Source organism: Urocampus carinirostris, chromosome 3 (assembly GCF_059441175.1).
Source record: "Urocampus carinirostris isolate Australia breed hairy pipefish chromosome 3, RoL_Ucar_1.0, whole genome shotgun sequence".
Classification (NCBI taxonomy): Eukaryota; Metazoa; Chordata; class Actinopteri; order Syngnathiformes; family Syngnathidae; genus Urocampus; species Urocampus carinirostris.
In genome coordinates, this window is record NC_142351.1 from 60,526,245 (window position 1) to 60,544,975 (window position 18,731).

Genomic DNA, 18,731 nt, shown 5'->3' on the forward strand with positions numbered 1-18,731 from the left:
AAAACTGTGTTAATATCAACTTAGCTTTCAAAAAATAAATAAGGAAACAAAGAAACAAAAAGTGTGCCTTTAAAAAAGGTTGGGAAACACTGAAGTATACAAAACACTGTGTCAGCAGCATCAAAGTGATGGCATTGGTATAACGAGAAGAAAATATGAATATATAAACACGGATTAAGTGGATGGATATGATAATTTGAAGGATTCTTTTGCGAAATGACCATTTCATTTCAAGGCCCTAAAAAACTCAAGTTTGTATTTAGAGAGAATGCAAAATGTTGTAAGTTGCATGATCATTATTTCCCGTTTTGTAGTTTTTTTTATTATACATTTAATTGTAGATTTTCTGTAAAAACGTTTCTGAATATGCATGTTTCTCAGATACAGAAACACGTAAATTAGAAGTACTTATGAAGTCGTACGACTACATTTCCTAAAATGATCAGTGTCAGAGAAGAAATGTTCCAATTTCAACCCGAATGAAAGATGCACACCATGCATATGGTGAGAGTCAAAGTGAGAGCATACTGTATAAAAATATGTAAGCAAGAAAATAAAAACTCAAGAGGCAAAAAGAAAGGCTCAGATCCTGCATTTGCCTTTGATAATAAACAAGAGTGGAAACTACGATACAAAGATGAGTAAACCTGCCATAACTCACATGGTGCAATCCAGTCCTCATCATGTGGAACTGGTCCACCAGCTTTTTGTGTAGGGGACGCATCTCTGGGTGGACCAGCTTCTCATGAACTGCCAGACCCACCCCTAGAATGTGCAGCTGCAGAACAAAATACACACATGACAAAAAGTTGTTCCTTGAAACAAAATAAAAATAAGAATAGAAAAAAAGCAAAAGGCACTCATGTATTTACACAGCACTAACATTAGTATTTATTTGCAGAGAATTATGTGGAACCAGCTAAATGTTGAGCTACAAGATTCCCAAATGCAATAAAAAGGACTCCCCCCCCCCGGCCATCACCTCTGGAAGATGTTACGTGTTTCTTTAAAACAAGGACTAATAGGCTTAGAGACCATTTCTTCCTTAGGGCCATCACCACCCTAAACGAGTGTGCAATACTGTGAAAAACAAATCTTGAAGTTGTATCAAAAAATAGGTATAGCATAATAAAATGGCTACTTATTGATTGAATTGGGAATTTTGTAGCTAAATGTATTTGCACTACTTTTCATTGCCCTGTCATATTAAAAGAAAAAACTACCTACTTAAGCCAGTCTGCAAGCACTACTTTGCAAATGGTTTGCCTATTTATGCTGACATTCTTATATCTCATTATTCACTTTTAAGTCTTTATTACATGTTAATCCGGTTCATTCTCGAGTGACATGGCCGCTTTCTGGTGTCCCATTTCATCTGGAGGGACGAAAGCATGACCAACTTGGGTGCCGAGGTGCTTAACTTGTTTGGGTGTTTGGGAAATTGGGTTGGCCATGGTCCAAACATTTTTGTGTGTTTTTTTTTCTATTTATTTCCCTTTTATTTTCTTTGTTATTGTATGTGTGTGTCTTGCTGTCGGTCACCCCTCTTGAGGGATATGACCAAGGTAGATAGATAGATTGATAATACGGTTCATTCCAGAGTTCCATGTGAACATTGTTCACTGCATTGTGATTAATGACAATAAAGACTATTCTATTCTATTCTATTCTAGACTTACACTGCTCCCTGGTGGAATTGGCTGTCTTTGAATAAAAAGCAACACTCAGTGTTTAAAAGGACAATGCGTGATGTTTGACCACTAGATGTCGTTGTTTTGTGTAGGGCAACTGAAAACAAGTGTCGCCAAGCACAAAGAAGATTACAAATGAATGAGACTCAAAGTGACCAAACTGCATTATTTTCATTTTCATTTTTTGCCCAACCTTTCACAAGGTTTTTGGTTTTAAGGGGCACCCTTAGCAACAAGATGGTGGACCGCTATGTCAGCCTGCTCTAAGGTGAGCTTCATGTTATGTAAATTGAGTAAATGAATAACGTGTATTACCACCTGAGTCACAGGGGCCACATATGATTAGAAACTTGTTATAATATCAATTTAGCCTTAAAAAAAGAAAAAATAAACAGTAATGAAACCTGTGTAAATACTTCCTTTTTTAAAGAAATTAGTTCGCTTTTCTTGGTCTATGAGTATATACAAAAATCCATGTTTATATACACTACCATTCAAAAATTTGCAGTCACCCAGACAATGCTGTGTTTTCCATGAGAAAGTCATACATACTTTTATTTATCAAACAAGTTGTCCAATTTCTGTGTGTTTTCCCATAATAATCTCAGATATGGCTTCTATTTTTTGTGCCATCCTGCTAAGAAGGCCAGCCTCTCTGAGTCAACTCTTCCTTGCTGATGTCAACACTGTTGTTTTGCGGGTACTATTTCACAAGAGCTGCAAGTAGAACCTGAAAGGCATCGACTGTATTTCTCAGACTTGAAACTCTAATTTACTTGTTTTCTTGCTTGGTTGTGCCTTCCATTTCTTTTTCTACTCTGCTTAGAGCCTGTTTGTGCTGTTCTCTGTAGGGAGTATTACACACCGTTGTAGGAGATCTTCAGTTTCCTGACAAATCCTCGCATAGAATCGCCTTTTTTTCACACGGAAGTTCTATTTTTCACTGTTCTGAAGGTTTAATCACTCCCACAATTGTGATGCTTCAGGTACCAGCTCAAAGGAATATCAGTTGTATAGCTTCTTTAAACAGCTAAACTGTTTTCATCTGTGCTAACAACATTGCACAAGGGTTTCCGAATCAGCCTTTGGTAATCTGACGCAATTAGTAAACACAATTAATTACTATATGAACATTGGAGTGCTGCTTGTTGGAAATAGGCCTCTATACATCTATGGAAACTTTGTTAATTTGTCCCCAATCAACTACATTACCACGTAACAGTATATGGGGTCTATTTCTGTTTAGTTTCATGTTATCTTCATTTTAATAAAAGTGATTTTCTTCTTAAAAAATAAGGACATTTCAAAGCGACCCCAAACCATTGAACGGCAGTGTAATAGTTTATGTACTCTTGCTTATTAGTCAAATCAATATTGTTTTTTTTTTTTTTTTTTTTTTTTTTTTTTTCAAAATAAATAATACCGAATGTAATTTTAAATATTTCAAGCAAAGTGGCCTATATTTTTGGGGATATATAAAAATACAAAAAAACATTTGTAGTCAGCCTACCACTAGGAAACACTAAATAATACATAATATCCCCTAAGTACAATACCTGCTCTTGCATGAGGTCCTTGAGGTGTGTGATTCTCTCTGCATCTTCTGGGTGGCCGCTGATGTAGTCTTTGTCAAAAAACGCCTGTCAAATGGAGACATTTAATAAAACTTCAAAAATAAAAGTGCACTAAAAATGATGATGGGCATCTACCTCCTGATATCTTGCGATGCCTCCGTTGACGGCAGCGTCGATGACCCCGTTGAGGCACATACTGAGCGGGTTAATGTTGCCGTGATGCTGTCTGTGCTGGTACTGGCTGATGAGCGTTCGCAACTCCTGGGTTTTGTTCTCCACTACGTAGATGGCATTCTCAAGAGGGCTCACCTCCACCTGCAAGTAAATGTGTTTTCTCATTCAATTCTGTCTACAGACCTACTCAAGGTTTGTAAATCTTTCACATGACCAAATTTAAGCACTTGGTAAAGACTTTCGAAGCTCATTTTTGAACTTTTACAGTACCGTTACATAAAAAATGCTGGTTTTGATCATGTATTTCGCAGTGCCACAAATATATCTGCACTTTACATATGCAATTTTTAATCTTGCGTGTTCATTCATCAAGACATGTTACATTTAGATTGTGAGTGAATCTCTAATCCACTTGTTTTTTTAGACAAATCTCTCCCCATGTTGGTGTTGGGTAAAAATCAAAATATAATGTAGCTTTTATTTTCAGTAGCATGAAGTTCTTCCCATTACAAGCTCCCTTAATTTTTTGCATGGCCCATAATAAATGTTCACAATTGACATATAATCCTTGCACTAATACACATTTTATAGTGTACTGTTTAAGTGTAGCTTGCACCCTGTAGGGGACGATGACAATTCATAGGACAATGCTGTACAAATTAGAGCCAGCTGCAATTACTCACGAGGGAATAAGAAATGCAATGGTAGAGCGAAGCCACCAGAGAGCAGTGTTGGCGTCATTGTTAAGCAGACGTGTTGAGAAACGTGGCAACAATGTCAAGAATTTATAAGTTGACCACCCAAAATTCAAGCACTTTTCAATCCTTTAAAACCCAACTATAAAATACTAGAGTTTTCAAAGATTAAGTACCTTTACAGCATACATCATTTACACAGATTATTCATTATCCTGATGAAGATGATGGAAAGGAAAGAAATGCTAAAGCTAGCAAGTCTCTGTCTCCAAGATAAATGCACGTGATGCAAAGGGTACAGTCGGTGAATGCAGTTGACCCAGTGACTCAAAATATCTGAATTCTCCCCCTTTTTTCTTGTTCACTTCATTTTTTTTCAACAAGAAGTTAGTAAATGAAAAGAATAAGAGAATACTGTAGCCTTGAATGCAACATGCAATGAAATGGCTCACCACTTCTCTCCTTTCCACATCAGCCCAGCGGGAAATGCCCGGCAGAGGTCGGGACAGAATGAGTGTAGTTCTCTCAATCCACAGGCTCTGTTGAAAAATGAAAAACAACAAATATTTGTCCCCAAATTAAGTACATCAGGAGTCAGGAGAGAGGGGTGCATTAAGGAAAATGGGAACAAAAGGCGCACAGCATTTCAGATTATTTTATAGTCATATTTTGACTCTTTTTCTCTTTTAAACAAGATTTGGAATGTTAGCTAACTCTGCTAAACCACTGTTGACTTTTTTATACAGATCATTCAGTTGTAAGGTTTTGGGGAAGTGCTTTTTAATCAACCGATTAAACACCAAAGATATCACGATGTGGTGAGAAAGATTATTAAGAGAAATAAATAAATTCAGAAGTTATGGATGAAATTATAAATATTTCATCAGCATCCTTTGTCAAAAACGAAATCATGATTCTTAAATTATAGTTCTGACTATAAATTTAATTTTGATATTTTCTATCCATTAGGGGACACTGTGCAATGTTTTAGCATTGATTAGCAAAAAGGAAGAGAGAAGTAAAATGATGCATTTTGGTCACACTTTCTTAAGCGTTTATTTTTTGGCTGCACTACTTTAGAGAGTGGTTTCAGCTACATCATAGTTTATTTTTACCCCTATTGCGCTTTTTTACATTTATCTATATCTTTCAGGATGGTACCGTGACTAAATATAATGTAATATTGAGATAAAAGGCGTTGGGGGCCCCCATGGCCTCTAAAAATTTGCTGGAAGCTGGCCTAGGAGGGAAAATAACGATTGGTTTGATTTGAATATAAGTATCTGCTGATACAAGGGGGAGTTCACAAAGTGATTCTGTGGACAAGAGTGACACTGAAGTCTTTAATAGGTTTGTGCTTGCTTAATATAACTGAATGACTTGCTAATGAGCACAACTCGTTTATGAGCTTAAATTCACTCAATAGGGACCACGCTTACGTGAAATCGTTTAGAACCTATTTGACGCCAGATGCATCACATGATCTTTATGTCACCTCTCCAATCTTGGGGGAGCTCCGTCCCTTTTCCATTTTTTTTCGTTGACAATTTTTTAATAAAAGGTGTATACTTCATGTCCTGGCACCAATTGTGTAGCGAGAACAAATGGTTTTTATACCAACAATGTTTGTTGAATGTGGTGTAGGTCTGCCATTTTTGGAGGGAAATTTATGACTCTTTTAGTCTACATGCTAACCTTTTGACATTAAAAAGTGGTAGATTTATTACACACTCTACTATTACGCGCGAAACATTGTTTTTCTCCAGAATATATTAAAAAAAAAAACAAAAAAAAACAGTAAATGGCCAACTTTTACCAAAACGAAAATTTAATGCTGATGTTGGAGCAGTTAGTCATGCACAGGGACTCCGTCTAACTTCTAGAAAAAGCAGCAGTAGACTAAAATACTGGTCTCGAGTCAAGTTTTTTGTTGTTGTTTGAATTTGAAAAAGCTTTAATTTTTTTTCAAAAAGCGGTAGGCGTTTTTCAGGAGTGAAAAGTGGTAGTCTTACACACAAATCGGTAGTGTTGGCATGTATATGTTACTGGCACTTTAATATTACTTTTCTAACATTATACTTTTACTATTTTTGCCCGGCAGGCCGGACTCGAAACCTTAGATTTCCCACGACTGCCATACAGTGACATCCTAGAGGTCAAATAATACACACTGTCTTTTAAGTCACTTGTGGTCTCTCATATGTGTAATTAAGAAATGGTAAATGGACTGTATTTATATAGCACTTTAACCAGTCACTGAAGACCTCCCAAAGCACTTTACACTGTACTTCACACTTTACCCATTCACATACACACACACACTCACACACCGATAGGGGAGTCAGCCGTGCAGGGAGCCTACTAGCTTATTGGGGGCACTAAGGGTTCAGTGTCATGCCCAAAGACACTTTGACATTTAATTCAGAGGAGCCTGGAATCTCCCCTAATAGTTGGAAAATATCCAAATTGAATCTAGTTTCAATTACAATTTAGCAAATGTCGTTCTTTTTTTTAATAATGGATACTGATTAAATATTATGCATTATCAAATATATTTTCCAGCTTGTTTGTCATTTTGTCCTGAAGTAATTAGGTCCTTGTACTTTTCCAGTCACATCATGACATCAGGGATTTGAAGATGGGTGTCTTGTAGCTCTTTTGATGACCAGTGCACCAATTTACAGTCAGAAACTGCAGCATGAAGTTTAGCTCCGCGCCTACCCAGAGGTGTCACGGTCTTCGGGACGCAATTCGATAAACGGCAGCCTTCCCCGTTTCACGAAGAGCGCAATTGAAATTCCAAACGCCCGCCTCACCGTACCCTGAACTCATTCTCGCGGTCCTTAGGGCCCTTGTGGAAAGGCCTGTCATAGTGGAAGCGGGTGACGTTGTTTATGCGGTAGAAGCTTTTGATCCTCTCGGGCACACGCTCCAGTTGAGGCACATCGGAGATGTCTGACACTGGAGTCACTGCGTAGATCTGCAAATCTGCAAGCTGGGTCAAGGAACATGCTGACGTGACTTGATGCTTCAAAAATCTGGCATTCGAAAAGGGGTGGAGAGACTTTTACAGAAACTAAAAGTTTTGATATTTTATTTTGAATGGCTGAGCCCCCCCATGAAGACAATAAGTTAATCACAGTGCGCATAGCCAAGCCAATACAACCGGACATTCTCTGCTGGCATGTCCATTCGAATGCAGTTCAGTTTTTTTCTTGCAATTTAAAATGTATAATGGTCAAACAGCGGTACTGGGGCACAGACGAAACTGATTTGAGGTATGCTGAGAGGCTGGGTGATTGGGTGTATTTTTTACCCTTTCTAAATCGAGTCGTCCACAGCCCCAACTCAACGTGGATAACATTAATAAGGATGTCTACATCTGTTCCAAGGTAAGTCAACATCGAATTTTAGGCAACATACAGTATTGTCTCTTTTCTGGAGAGAAATATAAAGTTATTTATACTGTTAATGTCTCTAACGTTGGGCTGACATTAGCTAAGGTGAGCTCCTGACTATGTTGTACATCACGTCATATTGTTTGCTGAGAGTTCAACGGCCTGTTATGTGCTAGTTTTTGTATGTTAGAAATCAAACATGATTTTTAGCCGTTGTCCAAAAGGCTCTAGTCATAATAACCTTAACTGTTAAAGCGTAGATTTTCTTTACCCGCAGCTGGTCCACAGAAAGGAACAGAATAGTAATATAGTAGCAAAACCCCTTTCCTCATGGATTTAATCTCAATAATGTGTCAGATCAATGACACCAAACTTGTTAGTGTATATGAACACATATAGCTAGGCCAGCACAGAGCTTTAAGCTAGGTTTAGATTCATAAAAGGTAGTAGCAATAACAAAAACTATTTTACAAGTGACATCAAATTAGGTAAACAGTGATAATTTTCTATCGTGTTGTTTAAGATGGCGATGAAAACGAGATACGGTTTATAACTTTTACATTATGACCTGTACATTGTTGCCTGAAGCTGAAGCTTTTTATTGACCTTCTCAATTAAATCATTTATACAACCCTCCAATGCATACGTCAGGCGTTTATGGTGAATTTCAGATTCTGCAAAATGTCTCCTACTGTGCTCTTCACAGAATGTTCAATGTTTGTCCAAGTAAGGAAAGAGGGGGGGGCTTAGCCATAACTCAATTTTATTCTGCTGTCACGCTACTTCAGAAAATTGCGAAACTCGCATCATTTGGCCTGGGTGCAGTTAGTGGGATACACTGAGCATCACTCTGCAGGATGGTGTCATCAGGGTTGTTGGGATGTTGCATGGCGATGGCTTGCGGAAATTCTCCCAGCATCCTTTGCTGAAAGTCCTCCAGCCGCTCGTAGTCATAACCACGGCACACAAATTCTTTATTCTGGGAAAAGGCGAAGAAAATGTCTTATAATTTGTTTATCATATAAATTGTCCCTCAACTGTGTAATGATTGCCAAAATGAAGACACCTGGGGCAATAGTTTGGCGCGCAGGAGCGCACTCTCTAATTGGCTGGCACTCCCCTCTTAAGCTGTCAGCACCCAGAGGGGAGTGTCAGACTGTACTTGTGTCTCTCCGTGTGTTTCGCCAGATTACCTGTACCAAAGACTTCTCCTGCTTGATTTCTGCCTGCCTCCTGTTTCGACCTGTTTCTGTCCCACGTTTACGATCTACTCTCCTGCCCTGGCCACTGACCTGCCCGCAAAGCTGTATCTATTCTGCCTACTTGTCACGTAACTGCCATTCCGTCCGACGCTGCTGATGACCGACAAACACCGGCGTCCAAAGTAAGCGCTGACAACTCATTCCAATAAAGATTCCTTTAAAACGAACGCAATTGGGTCTGAGATTCCGTCCTCGTTCCTGACCAACTGTTTATTAATGAGTTATTCAAAGAGCGATCATTTTCTAAAGCTGTCAATATTTAATGTATCGTTAAATTCATGTTTAAAAAAAAAAGTGTCTAAAATTAATTAGATGGACTAATAATGGTTTTCTTTCTCTCTCCTGTGAAAACAAGTTTGTAAAGTTTTTTTTACAGAGACAAATAAAAACAATTTTGATTAAACTTGATTAAAAAAAATCCATTAGCAAAGGTTTCATGTTAATGTAAGGCAAAAGGATAAAAAAGTAGGCAATTTTAGATAAAGGTGCTTGACATTCAGAAAAAAATATAAAAAGTGTGAATAATAATCTCAATAAACTTAAAATTATATGTTTTTAGCAAATGATATGCTGTTTTTGTCACAAAGGAATATATTTAAGTATTTAAATAATGATTTAATGCAAAATACTTCTATTCAGAAAAAATTATGATTTATTTTTTTTGTTTTCAGCTCATTTTAAAATGATGCGTGACATTTGTTTTTACCAGGTTTGCTTTTATAATACCTCATGCATTAAATTGTATCATATGAATATTCATCAGGACCTAATGAGCCCTGGAGCAGATTTATGATTCGCTCCATGACTAGCACTTCCTCTATTTCTTCCCCAAGTGAGTGTTTGTGACATCCTTTCATCCTATGAAAGTCTTACCCTGAGGAAGAAGGGAAACTTCCTGCCGTAGAAGCCCATTCGGAAAAACTCGGGTTCGATCCGTTGCTGCTCAATAATGTTATCGTAGTAGGCAGCCTCCATTTTCTGACAAGGTATTGATAACAGTAAAGTCATTTGTGATCATTCATAGCGGAGTGTTTGTTTGGAGAGCACCAACTCGACTTACCCGAATCCAGCTGAGGCTCTGGTAATCGTATAAGGTCTCATACTGGAAAGCCAGCTCCCGACACAGAGAGATGCCGTATTCCCAACACTGAAGGAACACAAGCAAGCACATTTCAATTTTTTAACGTCGACAGAATTAAGAGTAGGGAGACTGAGAAATATTAAAGGTGTAAACGATTAGAAAACAAAATAAAACTATTGGAAGCTGAACTCATTCAATGCAAGACATTTTTCTCAAATTGGAAGAGCCAGTGGCAGACAATTTTTACTATATTGAGTCATTATTGAAGGCCACCAGAAAATTAAGTTTTGTAGGTATATAGACAAGGGACAAATCAAAGAAATCTTCAACCCTCATATTTCCTGAGAAAACAGAGGCATTTTGCTTGCAAGATAGCATTTTATTGCAAGAACAATTAACTTATGCATAAACCATGCATGAACTTTCCAGCGCCATTTTGGTCACCATGTCAATTGCGTTCCCTGTTCCCGTGTTTCTGCAGGTGTGCACTGAGCGTCATCCCTCTCCAACCAGACGTAGACGATGGGAATTTGTCATCTTTTTTTCTAAAGGGATAAGCTCCATAAAGAGTTAACTGCCTATTACTGTTTCATATCTCCGACTCTCACCACAATACTTCACTACGCATACTCGCTATATGGAGCCGTCTACACACACTCATTCACAACACAGGAAAAAACACTAGGAGGTGCGGTTTCCTTGATATAGAAAAGATCTGGTCAAAACCACTCATGCCAGCTAATAATGATTTATCATACTAAAATCTTTCCCGGAGCCTTAATACTTGCCGGTGAGCAGTGGTAAACCCTTTTTTGTTTCAATAATACAAGAAAAAGGCACTCAGGGACAATGCTTGTTTTACGTTATGGCATTGAGTGAATAAAAGTCATTTACTGTATTACAGTGTTCCCCTGTCCTTTCTGACATGGAGGCGCTGAGATCAGCGAGGGCTAACCTGAACCGTGCTATCAGACTAGCAAAGCGAACGTACAGTCAAAAAATCCAGGAACGTTTCCTCAATAAAACCAACACCAGGGATATGTGGAAAGGCATTCAGGCCATTACCAAATACAAGCCAACCACCGCCCCAGTGCAGGACACTAGCATGGACTTTCTGAATGACCTCAACAAATTCTTTGGAAGGTTCGAGGCACAAAACGGCACCACTGCAGCGAAAGCGGTTCCAAATCAGGACGAAAGAGCACTCCACCTGGACTCATCTGACGTGAGGAAGACCCTGAGAAGGGTCAACACAAGGAAGGCTCCAGGCCCGGACAACATTCCGGGGCGGGTACTTAGGGAGTGCGCCGATCAGCTGGCTTGTGTACTAACAGACATTTTCAACACCTCGCTAGACCAAGCCAAAGTACCATCATGCTTCAAATTTGCCAACATCATCCCAGTGTCAAAGAAACCCCAGATCTTATCATTCAACGATTACCGGCCCGTTGCACTGACTCCTATCATAATGAAGTGCTTTGAGAGACTGGTTAAAGAGCACATCACCTCCAGTCTCCCCTCCTCATTCGACCCCTTTCAGTTTGCCTACAGGACAAACCGCTCCACCAGGGATGCCATCTCCTCTGCGCTTCACCTGAGCCTGACACATCTAGAGGAGAAGAACACCCATGTGCGGATGCTGTTCCTGGACTTCAGTTCAGCATTCAACACCATCATCCCACAACATCTGGTAGACAAAATGAGACTCCTGGGTTTCAACACCCCCCTGCGGAACTGGCTGCTGGACTTCCTCTGTGACAGACCCCAATCAGTGCGGATAGGTCAGAACAGTTCAGATGTCATCTACCTCAGCACGGGCTCCCCCCAAGGCTGCGTCCTAAGCCCCTTGCTGTTCACCTTGATGACACACGACTGCGTCCCTAGGTCCGCCACAAACCACATCGTGAAGTATGCTGACGACACAACAGTGGTGGGCCTCATCAGGGATGACAACGACCTAGCCTACAGAGAGGAGGTGGAGCAGTTGGTGGGCTGGTGCAGGGACAACAGCCTGGTCCTGAATGTTGACAAAACTAAAGAGATCATTGTCGACTTTAGGAAAAACCAGCCCAACCATGCCCAACTTTGCATCAACAACAAGGCTGTGGAGGTTGTCAGCAGTATCAAGTTCCTAGGGGTGCACATTACAAACAAACTCACCTGGTCCGTGAACACTGCATCACTGGTTAAGAGGGCACAGCAGCGCCTGTACTTCCTGCGGAGGATGAGGAGAGCCGACCTGCCCCCACCCTCCCTCATCACATTCTACAGGGGCACCATAGAGAGTATCCTGACCAGCTGTATCTCTGTGTGGTGTGGAGGCTGCAGCGCTACCGACCGGGGTAGTGTGAGGAGGGTAACGAGGACAGCAGAGAAAATAATCGGGACTACACTTCCCTCCATTCAGGACATTGGCCAGAAGCGCTGCCTATCCCATGCTAAGAACATTACCGGGGACCCCTCTCACCCCCATCATGGACTGTTCACTCTGCTAGCCTCTGGGAAGAGGTTCTGCAGTGTGCGGTGCAGGACCACCAGGCTCCGCAATAGTCTAGTCCCCCTGGCCATTAGACTGTTAAATGGTCAATCTACCATATAGTTAACTTAAATCTAAACGGCTGCTAATCTGACTTTTTGCACTACTGGCAGTTTTTTATAGCTTGCCACTCATTGCACATTGCTCTCTGCACTATTGTAATTACAGCGTTATTGTTACAGTGTTAATGTTACTGTGTACCTGACTTGTTAACCTGACTGCCCATTTTGCACATCTGGTTAGCTACTCATCTTGCACTATCGGCACTATGGTAAAATACTATACGTAGCCAAAATACAATACAACTTTATTTATATCTGTACATTCAAGGAAACTGTGGGGGTCAGATGCATCGACATTTCGTTCTGTATACACGTGTACTAGAATGACAATAAAGTAGATCTGAATCTGAATCTGAATCTGAATCTGTGTCGCAGACAAGTCTAATGTCTGACGATATTCTCAGGCCCAGCCCAATAACAATATTAGTGATTGCAACAAGTCAAGTCAAGTCGCCTCGCTGCGGCATTTTGTACTAGCTGAAGAGACTTGATTCTGGACTTCGGGAGACCGGAAAGTAGTGCATTACAGTAGTCGAGACGGGAGGTAACAAATGCATGAATTATTGTTTCCGCATCAGACTGAGACAGTATTGAACGGATTTTAGCAATGTTGCGAAGATGGAAGAAGGCAGTTCTAGTAATTTGCTTTACATGCATCTCAAATGATAGATCAGGGTCTAATATGACACCCAAATTTTTAACTGAGTCACTCTGTGTGATGTGACATTTGTCAAGGTTCACAGCAGTTTTTGAGAAGAAGTCACGGCATTTAGAAGGACCAATGACTAACATTTCGGTCTTTTCAGGGTTAAGACGCAAGAAATTGAGTGACATCCACGGCGGAGGAGCTCGACGGAGCCGGGAACGAAGACCAGGCTCGGTTGCCCTTCCAACGCGGAGTCGCCCTCCTGGAGAGCGGCTGCGTGGAAAACGTCTTGCAAGTGGGCTTCCACCTGAGCGGCACAGTGCGCCAATCGGCCCCGCCCTTGGAAACGGCGGGGCCTCTCTGCAAAGTGAGCCTGAGCTTCGACCGCTGCAAGATCACAGAAGTGGCGTGTAGTTGCCGCAAAAAGGACATTTTCTACTGCGCCCACGTGGTGGCGCTGGCACTCTACCGCCTGCGTAATCCCGAGCGGGTCCCCTTGCGCCTGCCCATCTCGGAGACGCTCTTCTCCATGGACCGGGACCAGCTCCAGAAACTGGTCCAGTACCTGATCGCCGCGCACCACACCGAGGTGCTGCCCACCGTGCAGAAACTGGCAGACGAAATCCTGGAACGGAACTCTGAGATCAACCAGGTGCACGGTGCCCCAGACCCCACAGCCGGGGCGGGCGTGGAGGACGAAAACCGCTGGTACTTGGACGAGGAGCAGGTCAAGTATTTCGTCTCGCACGCGACCAGTCAAGACTATGTCAAGCACCACAACCTTCTCCACAAAAAGGTGCGGGAGATGCTAAAGATACGGGACTCCAACGGACCACGCTTGCTCCTGCTGATCACCCAGCAGCTCATTAGGGATACCTGGCCGAAGGTTTGGCGTCGACTGGGGACCCCCGTGTCTGGCGAGTACAGGCAACTGTGGGACGAACTGGGGGCTTTGTGGATGTGCGTGGTCCTGAACCCCGGCTGCAAGGCCGCCCAGAAGTCATCTTGGCTGGAGAAACTCTGCAGCTGGAACGCCGAGGACGTGTGCCCCCCGGAGTACGTGGGCTGCGAGCAGTCCAGGGCTATGGAATCGGAGGGAAATGACCTGGGCTCAGAAGCTCCTCCACGCACGGTGTTCACACGCGCTATTGAGTCCTGCGACCTCAACTGGGAGGACCCTCATCTGCTGCGCATCCTCACAGAAAAGCACTATTCCACTGCCACCGGTCGTAGGAACCTGGACCTCTTCGACGAGCGCGGTCTCCCTCTTTGGAACGAGCATCCTCGCGCCGCGTGCGCCCGTGTGGAAGCCCTGCGCGCTCACGGCCACCACAAGGAGGCGCTGCGGCTTGCCGTGACCGTTGTCAACGCCTTACGGAGGAAACAGCACCAACAGTTCCTCTTCTACTGCGCAAACAAAGAAGAGGTTCTCCAGAGAAGCACGACGTTCTCGCCCGGCTCGGAGGGCTGGGCGGGGCACCTGATGGGCACCCTCTTCGGCACCCTCACCGAGACGGAATCGGACCCGCCGCCGAGCGGCGGCGAGTCGCCGCTGGCGCTGGCGGTGGAGGCGGTTCTGATCGGGCTGGGGCAGCGGCGGGTCATGCCGGTCTGCGCGTACGCTCAGGAGAGGTTGTGCCGCAGCGAGGAGGAGCTGCTCCTCAAACTCAAGCGGGTGGAGATGGACCAAGTTCTGGTCGGGATCTTCTGCAAGCAGGCCACCATCTTGCTGGAAGCTGGGCCTTACAGCGGTCTGGGAGAGCCGCTTAACCGAGAGAGCTTCCCCATGCACGCTTTTGCCAAGTTTCTTTTCACCTCGCTGCTACCTCACGATACCAAGCTTGCCTACAAAGTTGCACTGAGAGCCATGGGGATGCAGATCACAGAGACCATTTTGTCTGTGGTAGCCACCCGCTACCCCCGATGGTCCATCCTGAGCCACATTGAGTCCCAGCAGTCTGATTTGGCCTTCACCATGCTGACTGAAATTCTGCTAAATATGGGAGTGCTACACTAAAAAGAAAAAAAATCACATGCCAAAAAGGCAAATACTGATGAAAAAGAGGACACGAAAACTGGTACAGTATTACAAGGAACAAACTGAAGTGCATGTCAGTTCTAAAACTCTCCCAAAAAGGAGTGTGAAAAGAAAGGAGGCGAGCAAACTCCTAACTAAGCACAGACTCAAAGATGCCTGTTACATCTCTGAAATATCAAACATTGTTCCTGTAGTTGTAAGTGCTCACATAGGCACAATTCTTGTTTCTTACTCAAGCTTTGTTACTCAAACTGAAAGTGCATCTCTACTGAACTTAAACTAGGAACTTGCAGATATTGCGGACAGATGATTGTCACCTACCACATGGTCATTCATCTGACAAATAAGACGACTAGGAGGCCTGATGGACTGGCGGACCCTAAGACCATAACGGTTAGGTTGAGCACAAATAACCTGAGCTTGAAGGTTTGGGGCAGTCAAGTCTAAACAGTCAGTATCAGGGGAGTCTGCGTCCAGATGGTCAGTGTTCAATGGGGTCTCGTCTGGGAGACCCATACCCAAAGGGATCATGTTTTCAGAGCACTGTGATGGGCTTTCCGTATTGTCACTTGAAGTATGGTCAACATCTTGTTCGGGGATGTGCTGACTTCCTCGACTGGATGTATCATCTGTGAGAGAGTCGGACTGGGCATCAGATCTGCTGTCTAGTGAGTTATCCTTCACTTCTGGATGAACTTGCTCTTCACCTGCCTGTATCACCCAGTTTACTGTACGGACATCACTGTCTTCAACCGCGTCAGGTAAATCAGGGCATACATCACTTCCATGCATAGCAGCGTCAGACTCTGAGTGTTCAGATTCGCTGGCCAGATCATCCTCACAGGGCAAGAAGCTAACAGAGAGCAGCAAATTCCTGTGAACTACCTTCTCTTTGCCCGTCAGACAATCCTTGACTCTGTAGACATTGAGATCAGGCTTGACTGATATGACTTCATACGGGGTTGACTCCCACTTGTCTGCAACTTTGCGTTTCCCCGGGACACCTCTGTTGGCGATCAACACCCGGTCTCCCACGACGAGAGGTGATCCTTTGGCCCTACGGTTGTACAGCTTGGCATGACGAGTCTGTTCTCTGAGAGTATTCCTCTGTACAATCTGAGCAGCTTCATGTAGATCTTTCTTCAGATGGCGTACAAAGTCAGAGTAGCTGACAACAGCATCATTGGTATTAGCATGTTGAAACATGACATCGACAGGGAGACGAGGGATCCTACCAAACACTAGGTAAAACGGTGCAAACCCTGTTGTCTCATGCTCTGTGCAGTTATAGCAGAATGTGAGCTGCTGCAGCATTTGTGGCCACTTTGCTTTGGGCTGAGGGGGAAGGGTTCTGATCATATCTCCCAATGTTCGGTTGAATCGTTCTGCGATGCCATTTCCCATGGGGTGGTACGGAGTGGTATGGGATTTCTGCACCCCTGCCATCTCTAGAAGCTCTTTGATCAGTTTGCTCTCAAAATTAGCTCCCTGATCAGAGTGGATACGCCGTGGGAAACCATAGACAAGGAAGAAATCCTGCCACAGACGGCGAGCAACTTGTTTGGCGGTTTGATTTCTGCAAGGGAAGGCGTGCGCCATCTTGGAGAAATGATCAGTTACGACCAGGACATCTACAGACTTGTTCTCTTGCTCAGCAGTCCAAAAGTCTATACAGACCAACTCCATAGGCTCAGAGGTGACTATGTTCTTGAGTGGTGCACGGTTGTGTGGTTCCGGTGTTTTCCCTACTACACAGCGCTGACAGGATTTGACATAATTCACAACATCACGTTCCATGCCATTCCAGAAGAATCGTTGCCGCACCAGAGACAAAGTACGGTTCTGGCCTTGGTGACCTGCTGAGTCATGTAAACCTTGAAGGACTTTCTGTTTCAATGAATCAGGCACCACAAACTGGAAGATTTTCTTGGCCATGTGAGGATCTTTCCTTATTTTGTAGAGCATGCCATTCTGTATGGTGAGTCTGCTCCAATGCTTCAGTAGTTTCATCACACTAGGCGACTCGACAGCTCTCTCACGCCTGGTAGGTCTCTTGTGTCTATGCACAAAGTACATGGTCCTGCTTATTGTGTTGTCCTGTTCTTGTAAACCAACAAGCTGACTCTGTGGGAGTGCCGTTGACTGATCTCCCTTCTGCAGAAGATTGAAGTTGGCGTCTGTTCCCATCACTTGACCCACGCCACCAGTGGACTGAGCACTGAAGACAGCAGCAACCTCTTCTGATGTCACAGAACTCTCGTCTACAACAGCGTGACAATTGTTGGATACTCTGAACACCTCTTGCACAGTACTGTTGTTCACCCTGTTGACTTGGTCCAAGAGCGAAGTATAGGGCTCGGTAACAAGGCGATGACCCACACATGACCGTACAAATGGCTCACGGCTCAGAGCGTCGGCTACGATGTTCTTTGGTCCAGGAATGTATTTCAGGTCAAAATTGTATGCAGCTAGCTTCGCTACCCACCGCTGTTCACACGCATCAAGTCTTGGTTTGGTCAAAATGTATGTAAGTGGGTTATTGTCGGTCCACGTGGTAAAGTGTCTTCCTTTCAACCAATGGCTGAATTTATCACATACCGCCCATTTCAAGGCAAGAAATTCGAGCCTGTGTGCAGGGTAGTTGAGCTGGGAGCGAGAGAGCGTCTTACTTGCAAAGGCGACTGGTCTGGCTACTTTTCCACCAGGTGGCAGCTGTGACAGGACTGCTCCAATCCCATCAAAGGATGCGTCGACAGCCAGAATAAACTGCGCATCAAAATCTGGGTGGGCCAGAGTGACACCTGTCACGAGGTCGTGCTTCAGTGTTTCAAAGGCGTTCTGGCATGCATCGGACCAATCTGCAGGCGTCAGCTTCACTTGACCTTTCTTGCGGGCTCTCTTGCGCTTATGCTTGTCACCAGATTCAGATGTGAGCCTGAACAGAGGTTTTGCCTTCGCAGAACATGCTTCAATGAAGCTTTGGAAATACATCACCATGCCTAGAAAAGATCTGATTTTACTAGGGCATGGCGTCTTGCCATCCGACTCCCTTAGATCAGTGACTTGTACGTCATTTATCGCTCTCACTTTCTCGGGGTCAGTCCGAATTCCATCCTCACTGATGACATGCCCAAGAAATTTCACAGTCCGTCTGAGGAAAAAACACTTTTTGGGTGCGAGCTTGAGGTTGTGTTCCTTAAGGCGAGTAAACACCATCTGCAGGCGTTGGAGTGCAACTTCCTCTGTGGGGGCAAACACCATCAGATCGTCGAGGTAACATAATAGGCTCATGAAATTCTGATCACCAAATATTGACATCATCATCCTCATAAATGTTGCTGGGCTGTTGCAAAGTCCCTGAGGGAGCCGGTTGTACTCGTGAAGGCCGAATGGTGAGGAGAATGCCGTGTACTTTTTGTCGTCAGGGTGCAAGGGGACATTGTAGTAGCCTGACGTCAGATCCATTGTGGAGAAAAAGGCATTTCCCCCAAGTGCGGCCAAAGCATCAGCTTGATGCGGTAGTGGGTAGGCATCCTTTATGGTTCTTGCATTAAGCCTTCTGAAATCAGTACAT

At 43.5% G+C, this 18,731-nt stretch overlaps 1 protein-coding gene and 1 pseudogene across 3 annotated transcripts in view; one reads left to right on the forward strand and one right to left on the reverse strand.

The window, feature by feature from the left end:
* The window catches only part of LOC148370296 (dedicator of cytokinesis protein 3-like), a 136,199-nt gene that overhangs the window by 12,211 nt on the left and 105,257 nt on the right, over positions 1-18,731 (reverse strand). For all 3 annotated transcript variants that reach the window (XM_088332781.1, XM_088332780.1, XM_088332779.1), the window contains exons 39-46: positions 9,855-9,941; positions 9,668-9,772; positions 8,370-8,511; positions 6,956-7,122; positions 4,587-4,673; positions 3,401-3,580; positions 3,248-3,331; positions 662-778 (exon numbers count right to left, since the gene is read on the reverse strand). In XM_088332781.1, the coding sequence (XP_088188907.1) occupies positions 662-778; positions 3,248-3,331; positions 3,401-3,580; positions 4,587-4,673; positions 6,956-7,122; positions 8,370-8,511; positions 9,668-9,772; positions 9,855-9,941 (969 nt within the window). The remainder of the gene's footprint in view (positions 1-661; positions 779-3,247; positions 3,332-3,400; positions 3,581-4,586; positions 4,674-6,955; positions 7,123-8,369; positions 8,512-9,667; positions 9,773-9,854; positions 9,942-18,731) is intronic.
* Positions 10,288-15,136, forward strand: LOC148370297 (zinc finger SWIM domain-containing protein 6 pseudogene; annotated as a pseudogene).